This window comes from Arvicanthis niloticus, chromosome 14, assembly GCF_011762505.2.
Source record: "Arvicanthis niloticus isolate mArvNil1 chromosome 14, mArvNil1.pat.X, whole genome shotgun sequence".
NCBI lineage: Eukaryota > Metazoa > Chordata > Mammalia > Rodentia > Muridae > Arvicanthis > Arvicanthis niloticus.
Window position 1 is genome coordinate 14487388 of NC_047671.1, and position 22466 is coordinate 14509853.

At 43.6% G+C, this 22466-nt stretch overlaps 1 protein-coding gene across 5 annotated transcripts in view; it reads right to left on the reverse strand.

Moving 5' to 3' along the window:
* Nucleotides 1-22466, reverse strand: part of Dym (dymeclin) — a 259589-nt gene that overhangs the window by 213570 nt on the left and 23553 nt on the right. For 4 of the 5 annotated variants that reach the window (XM_076912452.1, XM_034518362.2, XM_076912453.1 and 1 more), the window contains exons 3-5: nt 11526-11578; nt 9352-9445; nt 8137-8270 (exon numbers count right to left, since the gene is read on the reverse strand). In XM_076912452.1, the coding sequence (XP_076768567.1) occupies nt 8137-8270; nt 9352-9445; nt 11526-11578 (281 nt within the window). Of the gene's footprint in view, nt 1-8136; nt 8271-9351; nt 9446-11525; nt 11579-22466 lie in introns of those variants that run through there. The other variant, XM_076912455.1, reaches the window with a different exon arrangement.

The window sequence follows — 22466 nt, forward strand, 5'->3', positions numbered from 1 at the left end:
TTTGGGTTTGAGATTGATTGAGCAGGGATAGGGATTTCCTTACTTGTTTTGTTAAGATCAAAGCTATGATCAGTTCTGTATTTTTGTATGTTGCCCTTAAAAAAGAGTGTTGCTTTTATACTGAATATCCAGGCATTGCTAAGTCTCTTGTCTCTTGGGTTGATGCAGTTCAACAGACTGATGGCTTTTGTACAGATAGATGCTATTCAAATGAAACCCATACAGGCCCATTATTACAGGCTGGAAGTAGGGGACTCTGAAACCTCTGTCATCAAGACTGACGAGGATTAACCCCTAACTTACTCGCTAAGACGGTTAGTCAATGACGGGTAAGAGAACATATTGAGACCCTTGCCCCTAAAAGAAGGGAGGCCTCACCATCCTAAGACAGGAGCTCAACCAATGGCTGTTGAGTATTCAAGGACAGGAAAGGGAGGCTGGGGTCCTTTGTTCCAACCTAGGACAGGCACGGTTTCCGTAAGTAAGTTTTCTCAGCCTTCCCTTTTGAAAAAAATTTAAAAAGGGAGGACCTGTTGGGAGCCAACTTTTAGTAGAAAGTGGCTATCAGCTTTGCAGCCATCTTGAGCCATATACCCTGACGTGAGACTTGTTTTTCAACAGCCTACAACAGCTGAAGCACACTCTGATATCCCACATATTTTGTTTTGCTGTTTACTGCCCCAACTGCAAGGTGCACGTGGTATCCATGCCTGCAAGGCATGAGGTACACGTGGTGTCCACGTGCTATCCACGCTATACACGCCTGTAAGGCTTACGTCATATCAACACCTGCAAGGCACATGGTATCCACGCACCTACAAGGCACATGACAAAAGCATATAAATACCCCAGATTTCCCTTCAATAAAAGAGACTTGATCAGAACCTCTGTCTTGTCTCCATTCTTCATGTCTCTTCCCCTTTAACCTCTCCCTCTCCCTCTCCTCCCTCCCCCTCCCCCTCCCCTCCCCCTCCTCTCTCTCTCTCTCTCTCTCTCTCTCTCTCTCTCTCTCTCTCTCTCTCTCTCTCTCTCTCTCTCTCTCGACCCTGGACCGCAGACCGGAGCGGAGCGGCAGCTTGGGCAGGGAAACAGTGGCCGCCAAGCATAGAGTAGAGAGGGCCACAACACCACAGGTAAGGGACCTCTAAATGGCTTAAGCCAGAGCATTAGCCTTGTGACTTCTGGTTTGGGTTTGGACACTCATGACATCAACTCCTTCATAAAATGATTTCCTCAGGTTGTGTACAGTCTCACATCTACTCAGTGTCCTTGGCTCTCTGGCCAGCACTCCTCCAGCTCAAACTGTCTCCCATTCAAGCACTCGGCAGGACAGACTCTGGTCAGTTCACACATGGGACAAGACCCAGAGCAGTCAGCATGCCAGGCTGCAGACGCTCACCAACTGTCTACTGGTATGTCCAAAATGAGTGTGCATTATCTCAAACTCGGTGTGTTCAAAAATGAGTACAGTATTTCTAACACTCCTCTGTTTGCCTCGTTTTAATTTTGTGTGCATGAATGGTCTGCCTACATGTATACAGGCAGCACAGAGATCCCAGAAGAGGGAGCCTGGTCCCCCCGGAGGTTGTAAGCCACCATGTGGTTGCTGGGATTCAAACCTTCGTCCTCTGGAAGAGCAGCCAGTGCTCCCACCACTGAGCCGTCTCTCTAGCCCAACACACTTCTTTCTTATTTTCATTTTTGATGACTGTACCAGCAGCACAGTGCTAAACTCCAGACCTGGCCACCCTTCTGTATCCAAGCACTCCTGGAGTCCTCTTGACCATGCAGTCCACTTCTCTGATACAGCCTCCTTTTTGTTAGTTGAGAAGGAGCACACTATGTAGCCTGGGACAACCCTGAACTGGAGTCTCCTGCACCTCAGGCCGGCATTACAGACACACACCACCTGCTACCGCCTCCTGACCCAGAAGCTCTCTCATCGTGTTCTTATTCACTACTTCATGATCTCAATTCAGTTAAGCAGGTTTAGTACATTCAAACTCACTCTTACATACCTGGTCAGCCATCTACTTGGGAGTTTAGCCTCCAATTTCTGCCTTACCTCCAGGTTGTTATTAAAAGTAGCTAACTTAACTCTCTCTTTCACTTTCTTAGATAATTTTTATCATTTAAGCTAATGATTATGTATCAGAAAAGTGGAGATCCTTACTGATCACCAGAAGCAAAGCAGTAATGAAACAAACAAATAAACATATGTGGACCTGTCATTAAAAGAAATGGATGATGAAAGAATAGAGATGTTCTGTACTTATAAGCTCTGGCTGTTCTAGAAGAACCCAGGTGCAGTTTCCTGCATCCACAAAGATACTTAACACTGTCCATCACCATCTCTGGCCTCTCCAGGCACCATGTATGCACGAAGTGTACATATATACAACAAACAAAACACTCAGACACAGGGAGTAAAAATAAATCTTTACAAAAACAACAACAACAACAAAAAACTCTGGTAAAGAGAGATGTAACTGTCACTGCTCTTCAGCACTCAGGACAGGACAGGCTCTCAGCACGCTATGTCAGTGACAAATACTAAGACCTTAATCAAGTGTAGTCACATGCATCAGAAACAGTCTGCAGTGTGCCTGAAAGCCAGAATAAAAGGATTGCTTCAAAATAGAACACGCCACAGGCATGGTGGTGCGTGGCGGTGCACGGCAGCAAGCCTAGCACATGGAAGAAAGGCCAGCAGGGACCACAAAGTCAGTGCCAATGAAGTACACACGGTCAGATTTATTATACACCTATATTCAGAAAATCTTGGTGGAGTCTATGTTTACCTATTTTCATTGGAGTTACTCTAAAGTATTAAATATTAGCATTCTAAAATGCTGTTATAAATTAATCACAAAAAGGAAAAGAAATGAACTCATTCTTTTCTAAAAATAAAACAGATCTATATGTCAATGCATTGCAATATTTAGGAGCTATGATCTATGCCGTTCCAGTCAATGCTTCTGGTTGTCTGCAATTACTGTGGTCAAACAGAAAAGACATCATTATGTACCAGGTGTACATAGAGTAAAATTTCAATCATTTTGTTTCAGTGATTACAAAAGGATTCCTACATGTAGTGGCTGCTTTTGTGTGTCAACTTAGAATCATCAGAGAGAAAGGAGCCTCAGTTGAGAAAATGCCTCCATGAGATCCAGCTGCAGGGCATTTTTAGTGATCAGTGGGAGAGGGCCCTGCCCATTGTGGGGGGTGCCAACCCTGGGCTGGTGGTCCTGGGTTCATTATGAAAGCAAGCTAGGGGAACAAGCCAGTAAGTGGCGCCTCTCCATGGCCTCTGTATCAGCTCCTGCCTCCAGAATCCTGCCCTGTGTGAGTTCCTGTCCTGACTTCCTTTGGTGATGAACAGTGATGTGGAAGTGTAAGCTGAGTAAACCCTTTCCTCCCCAACTTGCTTTTGGTCGAGGTGTTTTATTGCAGCAATAGAAACTCTAAGACACTAGAACAGCAACTGTTACAAAGACCAAACAACCCCGGAGCACCCAGAGGCATTCCTCTTCTTTTTTCTGCAAAGATCAATTGAAATTTTGAATGTTTTCAGGTTTTCTGAGAAAGTGCCTTACTATGGTGAGTAGGCCACCCTAACATATGAACTTTATTCTTGAGTCACATTTCCGTTGTTGGGTTGATGTTTTGTTTCTTTGTTTACTTTTGCACTGCATACATATAAATAATCAAATTACACCATTAAAGTTTATATTAAAATTCTTAAAACATCAATCCTTAGTGTACAGCTGCTGAGATCCACACTGCCCCACACTTTGGGGCTAAGTGCTCCAGACTGCTCTGCCCCACACTTTGGGGCCACTATGTTGAGAGCCGCACTACCCCACGTTTTGTGGCTAAGTGCTCTGGTCAAGAGAGAGAGTGGGGGAAGAAGAGGAAGAGATGCAAAGAATGGAGACAAACCAGAGTGTGTGACCAAGTCTTGTTTCTTGTTTATTGTCTCTCTTTATTCTCTCTCTCTCATTGTCTCATTTATTGTCTCCTCTTATCTCTCTATTTGTCTCATTTCTCTTATTGTCTCCTCCTCCTCTCTTATTGTCTCTCCTATTGTATCCTCTTATTGCAAGGAAATCCTGGGTATTTATAAGCACACACAGGGGAACACAGCTGAAGACACTTTACCACGTGCACCATGCAGCTGGGGTCACTAAACAGCAAAAACAAGATATGTGGGATAAACAAGATGTTTGTCAGAGTGTGCTCAGCTGTTGTAGGCTGTTGAAAAACAAGTCTCTAGTCAGGGTATATGGCTCGAGATGGCTGCAAAGCTGATAGCCGCTTTCTGCTAGAAGTTGGCTCCCAACACAGGGCTACTTGCGCCAGTCTCCTCGGACTAGTTAAAGGAGAGAAAAGGGAGAGGTGAAACCCTGTTGCCAAGGCAGCCAGAGCTCCTTGGCTAGAGACAAAGCAAGGCTAGTTCCATAGCGAAACCTGCAATCCAGTAGAGGAGAAGTCCCACAAGCAGGTACAAGAGTCTAAAAGTTGTGGTCATGGAGTCTCTTCACAGCACTAGAACCTTAGCTAAGACAGGAGTAAATCTTCCTCAGCCTCGATGAGATGGTGTGCGCCTGGTCTTACTGTAGCTTGATCCACACTCTTTGGTTGGTGTCCTTGAGAGGCCTGCTGTTTTCTGAGGGGAGGTAAAGGGGTGGTGAATCTTGGGGAGAAAGACTGAGGGGAGAGGAAACTGCGGTCATGATGTAATATATGAGAGAAAATTTTAAAAATAAAGAAATGATTTAATTGGGGCTGGCTTATAGTTTCAGAGGTTTAGTCCATTATCAGCATGGTTGTGTACAGGCAGACATGGATCTGGAGAAGCTGAGCGTTCTACAAGTTAATCTACAGATAACAGGAGACTCTGTACCATACTGGGCCTACCATGAGGAGATGAGACCTCAAAGCTGGCCCTCACAGTGACACACTTGCTCCAACAAGACCACATCTCCTAACAATGCCATTTCCTATGGGCCAGAGAGTCAAACATCTGAGTCTGTGGGGCCATTCCTACTCAACCACACAGCCTCCATGGAGCTTAACAGGGCAAAAAGCATGGGTTTCAACGGTAATGCCTAAGAGTTCTCATTACATTGAGGCCAAGAACAGGAAGGAAAGTGGGTGTGTTAGAACAGCTAAGGATTTTGAAGTCTTTTTGACAAATGTCCTGCCTTACATTATCTTTTCTTTCTTGGTTTACACTGCTCTTTACGTGTTAGTTGCTCTTCTCCACCATCTGGTTCCAGTTACCCACCTCAGTCCTGAGCTCTCTGCCTGTGTCTTACAGGCTCCTGAGAGATCCTAGGTGAGCCCTGCCAGGTGGGCTGCACAGAATATTACGCTGGGAGGGGTAGCCTCACAACTGGGCTTGAGGACAGCCAGCCTAAGCACTTTCCTAACATCCCTGAGGGCCTAGTGACATCTGTCACTTCCAGTCCACAGCCTTCCCAGAGTTCTGGAACAAGACGCTTTCTTCTGGTGCTCTCCAAAGCATTTAGCATTCAGCTAAGTTCTGTATTACTTGACTTTCCAACAGCTCTGAAATGTCAACATGATGTTTCCCTGGTGCTAAGGCTGTACCTCTACACCACCAAGCTATGCCCAGCTCGTCCATGGCGCAAATTCTCAATGCCAATTAGTTTTGAGAGAAAGCAAAGATGAACACATGTATAACCTGCTGTTCTTGAGAGCAACCCTCATAAAAATAAGTAAAAGAAAAAAAATTTAAAAAAAAATCATCTTCAAATACATTTATGTTGAACTATTTCATGCTTTTCAAGGATCTGGTCTAGCCTAGGCTGAAACTGTCACCTCAGCACCTGCAGAACAGCCATTGCTAGCCCTGGGTGGCAGTGCCTACTCTTAACCACTGAGCCATTTCTCCAGCCCCCATTGGGAGACATGGTCTTTTTCTTAACAAGTACAACTGTGTTTTGAGTACTACTGATGTCAAAAGATGAAGATTAGTGTAGAAACATTAGAGTATGTAATCCTGATAAAAGCCCTATTCATATCTCTGAACATATTTTATTTAAAAGTACAGAAACACAGCATGTTTATAAGATTCTAGACTGTGTTAACTGGGGAGAAGGAGGTCTCTCCCTGCATGCAGGAGGCAATATTCATCACTAGTACCCAGCTCAATGTGCCCCAGCCACCATGCCTTCCTGCATTGGACAGTACTCCTAAACTGTTGGCAAAACCAGGCCTTCCTTCCTTATGCAGCTTTGTCAGGTATTTGACAGCAACAAGAAAAGGCACTAATGCAGAGAAATGGTACCAGGAGTGGGGCTGCTGCTGGGATAAGCTCAACCACATGGTCCGTGCTCTCAGACCTGGTCTTCAGGAAGGGAACGCTGGGCTCAAAAAGTCCTTGATTATGTAAGCCAAGTTCAATGGTTTATTATTCTGGAGCTGCCAATGGAGCCTCAGATCAGGCTCGTGAGGTTTCAGATAGGAATAGGGACCAAGTCAGGAAGTGACCACAGGCCACTCAAGTCACATTTTGGCTAAGAATCTCAGCTTCGTTTTGCCTGTGTCCTGGGAACATGACTAGGGAAAGGGGGCTGGTAAGACATCTGTGCAGGTAAGGGCACCTGGTGCCAAGCATGATGAGTGGGGTTCAATTCCCTGGGAACCACAAGATGGCAGAAAGAAAACCATTCCAGTAATTTGTCCTTTGGTCTCCACATGCACGCCATGGCATGCTCACAAGCCTACACACATACACTAATAAATAAATGTAATTTTTAAAAAAATGTTAAGCACTAACATATCTCTAATCTCAGCACACAGGCAGCCCACCTAGGGTGTTTGCCTTGCTTGGTTTCTGCATAACTTTGGTCCAGTCTTTCCTTGTTGTCTCACTAACAGGCACTGGAGAGATGTCTCAGTGGTTAAGATCACTTCCAGAAAGCATGCAAGAGCTGGATCTAGGGCAGACGTGCAGCTTAGTTTTCATGTGGGTCCTCTAACAATTGGAGCGGGGGCCATCTCTGACTCTGTTCCCTGCCATTGGACCCCTCCTTCCATATCTGAACTGCCTGGTGGGCCTCAGTGGGAGACCTGCTAGGATTAGATATCCCATGGTGGGGTAGTACCCAATGGGGAACCCCCTTTTATGACGAGGAGGGGAGGGGGCAGTGGGGAGGATGGATATGTAAGGGTGGGACTGGGGGGGCTGTGATTGGGACGTAAAGTGAACTAAAGAAATACTACTAATAATAATAAAGAATACTTGTTACCCCTGCAGAGAGGACCTGGACATACATCATGACTCACAACCATCCTTAAAGCAGTTCCAGGGCATTCAATGCCTTCTTCTGTCCTTCTCTGGCACCAGGTGCACACATGATACACATATAATACACAGGGGCAAAACACTCCTACACATAAAATAAACAAATCTAAAAATGCAACATTAATAAGTGTTAAGTGATATGTTTGTTGGGTTGATAAGGAGCAGACTTTGTGATGCTTACAAATGGTTGTCGACGTGACCGGCTCTCGAATCACCCAAGAGACAGACCTCTAGGCATGCCTGTGACACAGCTTCCAGATTAGGTTTAGGAAGTGGGTGGCACCATCCCACGGACTGAGGCACTAGACCAAAGGCAAAGGCAGCCGAGCATCAGGATTCCACTCTCTCAACTTCCCTACTGCAGATGCAAGGTGACAGCTGCTCCTGCTCCTGCTGCCACCACGCCCTACCATGACGCAATGCACTCTCCAACTCCAGGCAAAATAAACCCTTTCTTCCCTGTTCTGTCAGGTGTTTGGTTACAGCAACAAAACAAGTCATCGATAAAGACGTCAAAAGACACCTTTTCCTGTTGGCTGTTTTAAGAAAACAGATGGTGTGGCAGGAAGCCTGGAGTTTTCAAAGTTGATGCTTCTTAAATGCAGTGTGTGTATGATGGGCAGTGTGAGCACAGGAGCCACAGTACACATTTGCAGGTCACTAGATGACTCGGTGTGACGAGCTCTTTCCTTCCACCTTTACATCAGGTTGCCAGGCTTGCACTGTTGGGAGGCAGTGCCCTTCCCCACTAAGGCAGATTCTACTTTAATCCTAAGACCTGCCGTTGACCTGTTACTTACTGTAACTGCCAGGGGACTTGTCTTCATATGTAAAGTGAAGCTGCAGCTCCTCCTCAGACAGCTCGCAGATGAACACTTTCAGCAAGCAGCAAATAATAAACAAAGCATTGTGCGTTTGCCAAATAAAGATGTGGCTGAAAGGAAAGACCAGAATTCAGTTTAATCATAAACAAGGCCGGCTTGTTTCTAGTCCGTGTGCCTTCATCATTTGAGGATGGCTCTGCACAGCCTGCTTACATGACAGTGTCTGTATCTTAGTTACACTGAGTCAGTGACAGCTACTGTATTCCCCAGATCACACTCTACTTAGTGAAATCTATTGGACTAAAATGGTTCCTGGCACCTGTGGGTGTCACTGTTTGTCCTTAGCTTTGTAACTGTCTCATGTGAAAGCAAAGAAAGCTAAAGCTATGGTAGCAGAAGGAGAAAATAGACAAGTGCACGGTGTAACCAAAAGAGGGCATCTGTGGCGGCACAATACAGTGCCTGCTATTTGTATTAACGACAAGAAATTTGTAACTGGAGTTGGTATATTCTTTATAAGCAGAGCCAATAAACAATCTTAAAGATGCTATCTTTCTAAAACAATTTGTAAGAGCCAGGCACAGTGGCTCCCGCCTGTTACCCCAGCACTTGGAAGCTTAAAGCACCAGAGTACCTAGTCAAGCCTGGGCTACTAACAAAATCAATGCTCTAGTCATAAACAATCAGACATCCCCAGATCCAATACTTAGAACATAAGAGTTATAGATGTGGAAGGAGATAACACCAGTCTATGTCGCTATTTAAACGAGCTTAGTAATCACGAGGAGGGAAGTGGTGACGGGAGGAAACACCTTTTATGATAACCACATTGTGACAACAGAGGGTAATGGCAGGATGAATATAAGCAAATAAATGTCACCATAAAACCCACTTTATGTGCTACCCAAAACAAATTAATGATTAATTTAAAAACTGAATTAATTATAATTACTAATCATAAAGAATATAATTTTAATAACTAACCAAGTGCTAGAATTAAACAAATTACTGAATCTCACAACAACAATTTAAGACCCTAAAATAAAAACTTCTCTTTTACTTTTTTCTCTTACTAAAGAGTATGATTTCTCCACAGGGGTTTTCAAAAGACCATAGCCTATTCCCTGCACCGAATACAAACTATTCCTCATAACAGCAAGCATGCCACGGTGACGCTGAACAGCAACTTACTTCTGACACTCCGCTGAAAGCCTGAGCTCTCTGGTTCTAGAAAGGAAGACCTTAGTTAACGCAGCAAGATTTCCAGTTCGAGGGTTGTTTTCAACTGCGAGAGACAAGAACGGCATTGAACTAGTTAATACTGAGCAGATCATACCACTTATAAAATGTCACACTGAAACTGCTGACTGATCACTCTTACAGACAAGTTCACATCTAATTCTGAAAATACACAGTAAGAGAAAATGCTACTCTTAGTCTGTGCTGGATAATTCTATGTCAACTTGACACAAGCTAGAGGCATCTGAGAGCAGAGAACCTCAATTAAGAAAATGCCTCCGTAAGCTGGGGCCTTATGCAGGCCTGTAGGACATTTTTTTTTTTTTTTTTAATTAGTGATCAATGAGGGAGGGTCTAGGCCATTGTGGGTGATTTCATCCCAGGGGTGGAGGTCCTGGTTCTATGATAAAGCAGGCTGAGCAAGTCAGTAAGCAGCACCCTCCATGGCCTACGTATCAGCTCCTGCCTCCAGGTCCTGCCCTGTTTGAGTTCCTGTCCTGATTTCCTTTGATGAACGCTGATAAGCAGGCAGAAGCTAAATACACCCTTCCCTCTCCAACCTGCTTTAGATCATGATGTTTCATCACAGCAAAGGAACAGTGACTAAGAGATAGTTGTAATTACAATTATTCAGTTTTTATTTACAAAGTAAACAGTAGAAGGATGTGAAACCTCAAGTGAGATAAGCACCAATATTACTGTAATTTTTCATATCCTTTTTAAATTTTAAAATGTATTGCTTTATTTTATGTATGAATGTTTAGCCTGCACATATATCTTTGCAACATGTGCATACTGAGAAGACCAGAAGAGGACTTAGGATCCTCTGTAACTGAAATTATAGACCACTGTAAGCTGCCATGTGGGTGCTAGGAATTCAACTCGGGTCCTCTAGAGGAGCAGCTAGTACTCGTAACCACCGAGTCATGTGTCCAGTTCAATTTTCCATACTTTTATCTATAGGTTATTACTTTCTCAAGAACAGATCCATATCTACTGGCTCAAATTCTTAGCTACTAAAAAATTATTGGAGATAACAAATTAGATATAAAAAATTATCCATAAAACATATTATACATCATAGCAAGTCTCTGAAGCACACTTCAACAGAAGAAAGAGACTGTTTAGTTCAAAATTTACTTTTACTGCTGAAGAAAGCTCACAAGGTTTACACGTTGGGTGCAAAGTTCAAACCTTGGCAGCCATGAGTGCACAGTCACTTTCTTGGCCAATGATTTCCAGTGTAAACATAGATTCATGAACATTGTTGAACCAGAAATGCAAACACTGAAGAACACTGGCCTGAGCTGTCAGAATTCATTTTCATTCAGAACTGAGAATTGTGTATCTATGTGAGCTTCTTGACATGTGTCAAAGATGAATTCTTTGGAATATACTTTTAAAAATTAATGCAAGTCTGCAGTGGTGGTTTGAAAAGGTTTGCCCCCCTTCCCCTCCCCCCCCCCAGATTCCTGTGTTTGAATGCTTGGCCACAGGGAGTGGCACTATTAGGAAGTGTGGCCCTGTTGGAGTAGGTGTGGTTTGTTGGAGGAAGTAAGTCCCACAGGTGGGCATTGAGGTCTCCTATGCTCAAGCTCCACCCCGTGTGGACTCAGAGCTTCCTCCTGGCTGCCTGCGGAAGACAGTCTCTTCCCACCACCTGTGGATTAAGATGTAGAACTCTCAGCCCAGACCCTCCTGCACCAGGCCTGCCTGCATGCTGCCATGCTCCCATCTTGAAGATAATGGACTGAACCTCTAAACTGTAAGCCAGCCCCAATTAAATGTTGTCCCTTATAAGGGACCTTGCCTTGGTCATGTGGTCTCTTCACAGCAATAAAACCCTAACTAAGACATCTGCAAATACATATATACAGTAAGATAATATACAAGGGAAGCCAGGTGTAGTTCCTGAAATCCCAGGAGGGTCCAGTAATACCACTACAAATAGAGACAAGGTACACTGACTAAATTGTACAATGCATCAATGAGTCCATGAAACAAATAATTACTATCATCACCATCATAATCAAGAATGCTACATTAATTCAACTCATACTATACTATTAAAAATTTTAACAGAAAAATTTAAAAACTTCCTGTTTTTCTCTCCCTTCCCACCTTACCCAAAGACTTGCAAACTGAAATGGTTGCCTCTTCCAACAGCTTCAACTCAGTACTGTAAAGACAAAAGACATAAAAAGTAATTTAGAATGCAATACTAAATATGTATATACTAACAGAATGTATCCATTGGAAACATAAATCAGAACAAGAATATGGTTAACAAGGAAGAAATAAAATTAGCATTATAAAACAAAGCTACACAGCCTGGGCTACAGTGTAGACCCTGTCTCAATTCAATTTTCAGTGTAGTTAGAAAATTTACTCTAATTCACAAGAGAGCAGAGAGAAGAGCCTGGGGAGCCTTATCTTGCAGGACCTGGGAAGTGTTATCCATAACAGAACAAGGCACAGACTGATCACGCCCTTACTGACAGAAGTGGTATCACACTTAGGAGACATATGAAGTACGGATCTCAATACTGTTGAAGAGCTGAGCAAAAGGCAGGAATGGTGTTGAATACCTGTTATAACCAACATTCAGCAGGAAGACTACCATGAGTTCAAGGCCAACCTGGACTACATGAGCACAACAGAGAACTTCAGAACAGCCTGTCTACATTGTAAACCCTGTCTCAAACAACAACAAGAATATTAAAACAAACAAAAAGTGAAGAAGCAGGCAAGAAAAGAAAGACTACACATATAGGCTTCATAGGTTCTGAGTCACACTAAAACACAAAGGCATGCTGATACACACCTTAAATACCAAGTTCTGGGAGGCAGAGGCAGGGAAGCTCTGTGAGCTCCAGGCCAGCCAGAGCTACAGAGTAAGACCTCATATCCCCCACCCCCCAAAACAAAACAAAATAACAAACAAAACACGGTAGTGAAAGGTTGTTTGTTTGTTTGTAAACTCTGTAACTCAAAAGTAAAAGGAACCCCAAAACATCCAATTTAAAAATGGGCAAAGGAAAAGGCTGAGCAGTGATGGCAGCGCTGTAAATTCTGGGAGCCCTGTAAATTTGAGGCCAACCTGGTCTGCAAAGAGAATTCCAGGACAGCCAGGACTATGTAGAGACAGCTCAAAAAACCAGGGGTTGGGGCAGAGAAAGAGAAATGGGTCCAAGGTTAAGAGCACCAGCTGCTCTTACAAAAGACTTGGGTTTGGCTCCCAGCACCCTCATGTAGGCTTACAGCCAGCTATAACTGCAGTTCCAGGGAATCTGATACCTGCTTCTGACCATCGCAGGCACCAGGCACACATGCATACATGTAGGCAAAACTCTCCTATTCTTAAATCTTTTGTTTACTCATTTGTTTTGAAATAGGGTCTCTCATCAGTCTTCAGCCTATCTCTGCCTCCCTAGTGCTGGGATTAAGAGTGAGCACAACCACGCCCAGGTTTTTGTTTTGTTTTTTTCTTATTGGGAAGGCAGTGGTTAGATGTGGTGACACATGCCTTTAATCCTACCTAGCACTTGGGAGATTGGCAGAGCTCTGTGCGTTCAAGGCCAGCTTGTCTATAGTTCCTGAACAACCAAGGTGGCATGGTGAATAAGACCTTAATCAAATTAGAAATGGGGATTCAGAGACATGGCAGGCACGGGGACTCCACCATGTTTGGGACATGGAGGCCAATCAACACAGCACAAGCGTAAATTAGTGATCTTAAACACCAGGTCACACAAAGGCGGATGACCACCAATACTCTTAGAGCTCATGTCACCGGTGGTTGGGAACTGAAGTGGGTGCTGGGGATCAATCTCAGGTCCTCCAGAGGAACAGGAAGTGTTCTTAATGGCTGAGCCATCTCTCCAGCTCCAAGAATGTATTCTTTGAAGTAGTTTAATTTCCTTCTCAGATGATCCCACCTCCTTGGAAAGCTGCTCTTTGTGGCTCACCAGGCAGCTAGCATCAACCTTTCTGTAGTGAGGCCCATGAAGCCTTTCTCTCCTTACCCACAGCTATCTCAACCCTCACCTCAGCAATCACTTCTGGAAAAAAGCATCCTCAGCCCCCACATTTATGTTCCATGAAAGAAGGGCAAGTGTAACAAAATAATTTTATGGTTGGGGTCACCACAACATAAGGAACTGCAAAGGGTCACAGCATCACATGGTGGGGGTCACCACGACGTGAGGAGCTGTAGTAAAGGGTCGCAGCATAGAAAGGTTGAGAGCTGCCGCTGTACAGAAACTCAAGCAGGCACACTTGCTGCCGCGGTAGTTTCTCTCCTCTCATCCGTCCACTTTCCAGTTTCCTACACTTCTTGGGCATTTAAGAATAATGTGCTTTGCCGACTGCTTGCCTTGGAGCCCCAGTGGGGTAGAAAGCAGCTAAGCTGGCCGGCCACCGTTGCAGCATTACAGGCACCCAGCGCTTTTAAACAGATGAGCTCAGATGTTCTGGCAAGACAGCGAACAAATCATTTGAAGTAAATACAAGTAAAATGGTGCTGCAAAAACATGCCAATGTTTCCAAGACAATTACAGTCAGAAACCAAATGTTTCTTAGGACAGACCTGGGGCACTGGAAATATGCCAGCAAATACTAATTCCAATCAAATAAAGGATGCCACAAAGAATACTTAAGACTCACTCACTACAGCAGGACATTAAAAGATGGTTAAAATTCATAATTGCATAATCAAACCTTTACCCCCAAACTAAACTCTATTAAACAACCACCAGGGTCCTGAAACCACCTTCGTCTGAGGCACATCGGGCACCTTCTTGGATCACAGGCACTGTCAGTCTTTGACAACAACAGTTACAAAAAGGAACAGTCACAAAAGAGACAATCCTGTTATTTCTGGTGCCATCACAACACACAACAAAACTGAAGAGACTGGAGGATGATGACAGAAAGTACTCCCTGTCCCCACACACAAACTCTCTTCACAGGGTTCTGACACTCTGGCCTCCACAGGCAACAGGCACATGTGTGGTACACATACATACATGTGGTACACATACATACATGTGGTGCACATACATACATGTGGTATACATACATACATGTGGTACACATACATACATGTGGTACACATACATACATGTGGTGCACATACATACATGTGGTACACATACATACATGTGGTGCACATACATACATGTGGTATACATACATACATGTGGTACACATACATACATGTGGTGCACATACATACATGTGGTATACATACATATATGTGGTACACATATATGCATGCAGGCAAAGCACCCATACCCATAAAATAAAAATACACTTGAAAGTACCTTTTAAAACAAGAAAAATGTATCATGCATATAACATGTTATAAAGCCGGGCAGTGGTGGTGCACGCCTTTAATCCCAGCACTTGGGAGGCAGAGGCAAGCGATTTCTGAGTTCAAGGCCAGCCTGGTCTACAGAGTGAGTTCCAGGACAGCCAGGGCTACACAGAGAAACCCTGTCTCGAAAAAACAAAAAACAAACAAACAAAAAAAAAAATAACATGTTATAAAAATTATATCAAGCTGGGCGGTGGGGACATGCACCTTTAATCCCAACACTCTATAGAGCCAGAGGCAGGCAAATCTCTGAATTCTAGACCAGCCTGATCTACAGAGTAAGTTTCAGGACAGACAAGGCTACTCGGTGAAACACTGCCCCAAAAAACAAAAGCAAAATATATCTAGGTCATAATTACAATAGCATGAAACAATGTGAGTGATTAGGAATTATGCCAATTTAAACATGACAAGGAAAATGGCAGGCTGACCCATGACTGACTGCTATAGAACCATCAGCCCCAGTGGATTCAGAAAGCAAACCTCTAAAGTACATAAGTTCTTTCACTCAGAGCTTCCAGTAATTTAGACTGGCTGCACTTTACTTTTTAGGCACACCAGTCCCATATGCCAAAGGTAAAAAAATGAAGATTTCATAGTTCAAGCCTTTTAGAGAAAACAGACATGCCAAAAGCTGTTGGGGGAAATTACAAGAGAATTTGTTAAACAAACCACAATGAAGTTTACAAACCAAATGATAAAAATGTCTTTGTCTCTCTCACTCAAAATTGTCACAGAATGCCTTCAAAATTGACACTTTATACTAATGTCATTTTTAGCCTACAGTGTACCTATTCTAACAAACATGTAGCCTTTGTCAGTTAGGGCAGGGGCTAAGGAAATCAACAAGTGGCCATTCAGAAAACCAGAGAGGCATTTCTCAAGACTCTCCCCTGACGTCAGCAAAGAGGGAATTACAGAAATCATTCACAAAACTAACGAGAATTAGCCCATTCAGTGGTTAAACTGAAGGAAGGTTCATGCTTTAAAAAAAAAAAAAAAAACTATTCATAATAAAATTTTAAAGGATAAAATTGCATATAAATTTATTACAGAAAATTTTAATACATCAGGCAGAACCAAAAAGGTGTTTGTATTCCTGTAGCTCACAGACAATCTATATGCTGTCATTCAACTGCCAACATCAAAGGCCTGGAACCATTACACTGTCAAAACTTCAGCAACCGTCACACTAAGACTGCATTTATATTCTCAGGAAAACAGGAGAAATGAATGGCTTTAAAACTCCTATCTCCATGCTGGTGAGAAAGCAATCAAGGGAGCAACAGTATTCTTGGCCCCTTACTTCAGCACTGTGACAGTGCTCGGGATCCCCCACTTCACTTGTTTCTTTCAGGGCAAGTCTCTTCTGTTTCTCAAGTGAGGAAACACATTTAAAATTTAAGATCACTTGGCCGACTAATCCTAGCCAGAGAAGACGCACTCCCCTCCAGCAAGGTGAAAACACTGGACGAGCCACCTTTCCCTTGCAGGCAAGCCTGCCAACAGTAACATGCAAGCGCAGGGTGTCTGTGGGCGAGGTGTGAAGCACAGCTTCATGAGTGTCAACTGTGAATGGGTAGCCTCACGATCCTCTTCTTGAAGGCACGGGCTCATTTTACAGTGCAGCTCTCTGGATGTTGTTTGAAGCTCAGTCTGATAAATCCACATATCCAACAGGAGATAGTGGCACATGGCCATCAATATAATTCATCTCTGGGGATACACACAGATACACACACACACACACACAAACACACACGGTTACATTTGGCCCTTACCAGCTACTCACTGTATATGCACAACATCCCTGGGCTCAGTGCTAACAGACATGAGAACAGTAACAGATGTGAAAACTAACTGGAAAGAGAGATGACAATCAGTCTAGCACTTGAGAATGAGAAAGACTTCATAAATAACTAATAAATTGACAATGTCTACATTAGCAAAGCCTCTTAGCAGATTGTTCTTATTTGTTATAAATACAAGGAAAATCTCTGAAAGAAAGAGTATTAGGTGGTTAATTGGAACTCGACAATGCTGAGGGGAAATGGAGCCTCTGTGTATAACACAGTGAAGTTGTGAGCCAACCACGCGTGGCACACATTACATGACTCCGTAGTATAGGATGCCTAGTGCGGGCAAACGCCTAGACAGCAGCAGAGGTTCCCAGGAAGGAACATGGAGGGAAGGCTGTTCTGTTTAATGGGCAAGGCACTTCTGTTTCACATGGAAGAAAGGTGCTGGGAATAGAGCCTGGGGATAGTCATACAAGTACACTGATTCAAAAAAATTATACAATGGTAATACAACATCAGGTTTTTGTAAAAAAAAAAAAAAAAAAAAAAAAAAAAAAAAAAAAAAAAAAAAAAAAAGGAAAGTGGTATGTGGGATTTGTAAATAGACATGACTACTTTAACTTCTGTTCTGTATTTTATAACTCTTCTATAATTAAAGATTACTGAAATATTTTTAAAAATTATTTTACTGGTAAAATCAGTTTTAAAAAGCCATCTGCTTACACAATGAGAAATGCATAAAAACCTGGCTCTAAGGAAATTTATCATACTTCTATTTTTAATAATGAATAATGAGAAGCCAGTGATGTGGTCAACATTAAATAATGTAAGGCTATTGATTAGGCAGGCTAACCACTGAGAAGGGAAAGACTCTAAGGGGGAAGTGTAAAGAACGTGATGAAAGCATTGGAATGGACAGGAAAAGCACACACGGTTCATGAACCCTGCCTGATTCGTCCTGACTGCTATTAAACATTTTCCCTTTCTTAGGTTCCCCCACTGTATTTGAGGGTTTAGACCTGAGCGTGCCTCCTGTCATTAGACCCGGAGCGTGCCATACTGTCAGAGCTGCCGTCCTGTCAGGGCTGCCGTTCTGCCTTATCTCAGCACCATCTAGTGCCCAGTGTGTAGAATAGTTTCTCATGATGCAGTAACGGCTTGCTTGCTTGCTTGCTTCCTTTCCTTTCCTTCCTTCCTTCCTTCCTTCCTTCCTTCCTTCTTTCCTTCCTTCCTTCCTTCCTTCCTTCCTTCCTTCCTTCCTTCCTTCCTCCCTTACTTCCTTCAGGACAGCGGCTGTTAGGCATGCACCTGGCTGCAGCAGGCAGACACCCACAGTCTGGCAGGTTTGTGCTCATGTTCTAAACAGCTCAAAAACTAATTCCCAACAATCACACGACCAACAGGTGTGAAGGCTCAATCCTGTGATCCAACACTTGTGAAGCTAAAGCAGGAGGATCAAGAGTTTCAGGCCAGGCTGGGCTACATAGCAAGACCCTTTATTTAAGAAAAGAAAGAAGGAGGAAGGAAGGGAAGAGGGAAGGGAGGAGAGCAGAGAGGGAGGAAGGAAAGGAGGGGAGGAAGTCAGTCAGTCTTATGGCTTCCAACTGAAAAAAGTGTGCATTAGAAAACTAGTTTGATTTATGTTCACTCTTCAGTTTACACTTGTGAGACCATCCTCGCTCTTCTGACCTAATACTAACAACTTCCTTGAAGAAAAGGAGAGTGTGGCCTCCATACTCTACGGCAGTGCTCTCATCCTGTGGGTCAAGACCCCGTGGGGGCCCAATGACGGTTCCACGGGGGTCACATATCAGTTATTTATAATACAACTCACAACAGTAGCAAAATTATAGTTATGAAGTAGCAACAAAAATCCTTTTATGGTTGGGGGTCAGCACAGCATGAGGAGCTGTATCAAAGGGTCACAGCATTAGGAAGGTTGAGAACCACCACCCTGAGGGAATGTGTCTCACCAAATCCCTCCAGCCAGAGCCCACACAGATCCTGCTCCTTCCGCTCTCTAACGTGTGCCAGAAGGAAGCAGCAGGTGACAGCCACAGCTGCACTGCCCCAGTCAGGACTCAGTCTCCCTTCATTGCCTAATCAGGTCACTGTGGAAGACCAGGAGACCACCAGCAACAACAGCCTGCCACACCTGCCTCTCACTCCTCTCAACACAACTGACAGGTTAACACAAGCAGCTGTGTCAAAACGGCCTCATATTACAAGAACCCACTCTTGCCCATTTGTGTGATGTCATTCCCTGCCACACTAAATGTAAACACAAGACCCTGAAAGCAGCCCAAAGCCCACACTGACTTGCATGCTTTTATATATGTGCCATTTTTTATATATATGTGCCATTTTTTATATATATGTGCCATTTTTTATATATATGTGCCATTTTTTATATATGTCATTATATGCTTTGCCCCTACCAAAAGGAATGATGAGGCTCAATAATATCCAGAAGGCTCTTCAAGATGCAATCAATTCAAAACGAGGTTGCACAGCCTTTAACTGCAGAATTCAGTAGGCAGAGGCAGGAGGCTAGCCTGGTCTACAGAGTGAGTTCCAGGACTGCCAAGGCTAACACAGAGAAACTCTTGTCTCAAAAAAAAAAGAAAAGAAAAGGAGGGAAAAAGTACGTAGGATTCATGCTATTTTGGTCAAAAATTAAGGTGATGTATGTGCATATTTGTTCACATACGCATAAAATATCGTTCAGAAGAATATTCGAGCAAACTGATAATGGTTACCTCTGGGGAACAAAATCTGGGGAAGAGAATCAGGCACAAAGAAGGGACAGAGGAAGACAAACAAGTTTGTATAACTTTCATATCCTTTGGAGTCTAAACCACAAAAATGCGTATTTTAGGAAAAAGGGAAGTAAAATTAGAACTTTTTTCTTCCAACTACAGACATCGTAGTTAAAGGGGCCCTAGCCTTTATTCCTGTTAGGAACGTCCAACCTTTACAAGACAGCCATCTATAACTAAGGTACAAAAAACCGAGAAACAAGATCTCATGCTCCAGCTAAGCTTCTAACTTTGCCTTGGGCCACACTTGTAATCATACTGACACACACAGCCCACAGTGCACTGGGGCTACAGATCAGATAGATCAGATACACCTGTGCCATCCACCTTCTTTGGGGCTGTTCTTATTCTGGTTCCTTCCAGTTTCCAGACTCTTGTAGAATCTTCCAGAACCATCCCTGTCCACCCAGCACTCACACTGCCCTCCTTTCTACTTGTCTGCAGCATCTCTATCTGACTTTACATCTGAACTGACTTCATTCTTTATCTGAACTGTGTTTCAAAAAGATAAAAACTTTTTTGTCAACAAGTAATGTTTACTGAATGACAGTCTCACAAGATGATATATTTATAATATGAAGCAAGATGAAAGAGTGGCCATACCCCTTCTGGATAAAATCCTTAATAGATATTAGAACAAAATTTAAACAGCTTTAACATTTTGTAAAACCTCTCACGTCTCCAGCTGCCTTCCCTCGACGCTCCTCGGCTCTGTGTTTTCTAGCTTGGGTGCCGTGTTTCTGGAATGTGCATGCTCTCTGCACTTCCACAACCTTTATCATGTTCCATCTCTATTATAAACCCTTTGAGAGGACATGGTACCATCTTCCTAGTTCACCATAAAGGCCTGAGAAACAAACGGTAAAACACGACATGGCAAGAGTGCTCTGGTCCTGCAGTTCTAAATGATAACCTCAGCGCACGTGTTATGAACATGCTCACACACACACTTCCACACCATATTCAGATACCTACAAATCAAAATATGATAAATACTGGTTTATTCTGCGTTTTACCACCATTATGTACTTTAGAAACCTGTATAAAATCAACCACATAAACAGTTTTTTAAAATATTGTTAAGAAAAATGAAAGGGGAGCTAAGGAGACAGTTCAGTCAATAAAGGCTTTCTTGAGTGTGTGGGTCCATCGCAGCTGTTATCTAAAAACCCAGGAGGTGTGACATGCTCCTTCAATCCCAGCACTGGGGAGGTGGAGCCAGGTGGAGCCCTGAGGCTCACCAGTTGGCCAGCCTCACCTAATCAACAATTTCAGGTTACACAAGAGATCCTGTCTCCAAAACCAAGTAAGATGAATAGCACCTGAGGAATGACTCCGAAGGCTGACCTCCGACCGTGTACAACACACCTACGCATGCACGCACGCACGCACGCACGCACGCACATAACACATCTACTGGCTAGACTGGCTGACCAACAAGCTCTGGGGTCATCTGTCCCCATCCTGCCTCACAGTAGAGTTACAGGCACAAATGGTCATGGCCATGTTTTGGTTTTTTGAGACAGAGTCTTACTACATAATCCTGGCTGGCCCGAAACTTGCTACATAACCAGTCTGGCTTAGAACTCACAGAGATCCACCTACCTCTGCTACCGGGTGCTAGGATTACAGGCGTGCACCACCTCACCCAGCAGGTTTTTTGTCCTTGTATTAGCATGAGTGCTGGGGATCCAAATTTAAGTCCTCACCGTGCAGGGAAGGTGCTTTCCTAGGTCCTCTCCAAGAGTGGTAAGTGTTCTCACCCATGAGCCTCATTCCAGCCCCACGTTGGTCTGGGGTTTTATACAAGGTCTTACTGTATAACCCAGGCTGTACAGACGCCAGCAATCAATCACCCTGCCTCTTTCAAGAATTTACTTCAAAATGCTTAAACAAACAACAAAAAAAGACAGTGAAACGAGGCATAGTGACACACACCTGTGAGCCCAGCCATGGGGAAGCAGAGGCAGGAAGATCAGAAGTTTAAGGTCATTGGCTATAACATGAAGAATTTGGAGCCAGCCTATGGTATATGAGACACTGCCTTAAACAAACAAACAAACAAACAATCAGTCAAGGCTTCATAATGAGACCCTGTCTCAAAAAATTCAAAGCTCCACCAATACAGAAATAACCAAGATGCCCTTTATCTGATGAATGAACAGAGAAAATGTGCAGTCATTCGGCAGAGTCTGAGCATAAAAAGGCATGAGAAGCAATATGGTCCTTCCTCAAGACCATCTGCAAAGGAAGCAGGTCACAAAAGACCAGGATTCCATTTAGAAACAGCTGGAACTCTCAAGCTTGCTAGTGCTGGGTGGAGGGGAGGGAGAGACAGAAGTGACTCTGAATGGTACAGGATGGAGCCCCTTCAGATGATCATCTGAAACTGCCCCAGTGCTGCATAACCCAGAGACTGTACACTAAATTGTAACAGGAAAATGATGTGTGGCTCATAATAAAAAAAAAAAAAATCAGTTTCTACTGTGGCTGTAAAGTTGCCACAACACAACAAAATGTACTATGCTGTAGTTGTGCAGGACAGATACCTCATAACAGCCCCCAGGAGGAAACCAGACAGTCAGCAAGTAACAAAAAGTCAGACACGAGAGAAGAAACCCTTTCCCTGGCCCTCCCAGCTCCCAGAAGCTGCTCCTGTATCAAGGTCATCATTCCACTTCAGAACATTCATAGTAGGATAAATGTGTATGCATGTGAAATAGTATACTCTGTGCTATGAGCTAACAAAACATTACAAAGTCTACATGCCCATAAATAGAAAGCTGAGTAAATGTGTTTAAAGGCTACTCTGTAGGCATTAGAAAGAAAGCTAACCCGAGAAGGGAAGGGAGAACCGGTACAATGTTATCATTTGTATTTAAACAATTTGTAAGACTAAATGGAATGTGTAGCAATGACTTCGCACTACCTCTGAAGACACAGAAGAACTGCTGCTGCAAATGCCCACGGACGGGGAGACAGAGCCGTAAGACAACCCCAGCTCCTCCCTCCTAGACTTCCTACTGACACACTTGACAACCAGAGTAAAAGGCCACGGGAGGTGGCGTGTCG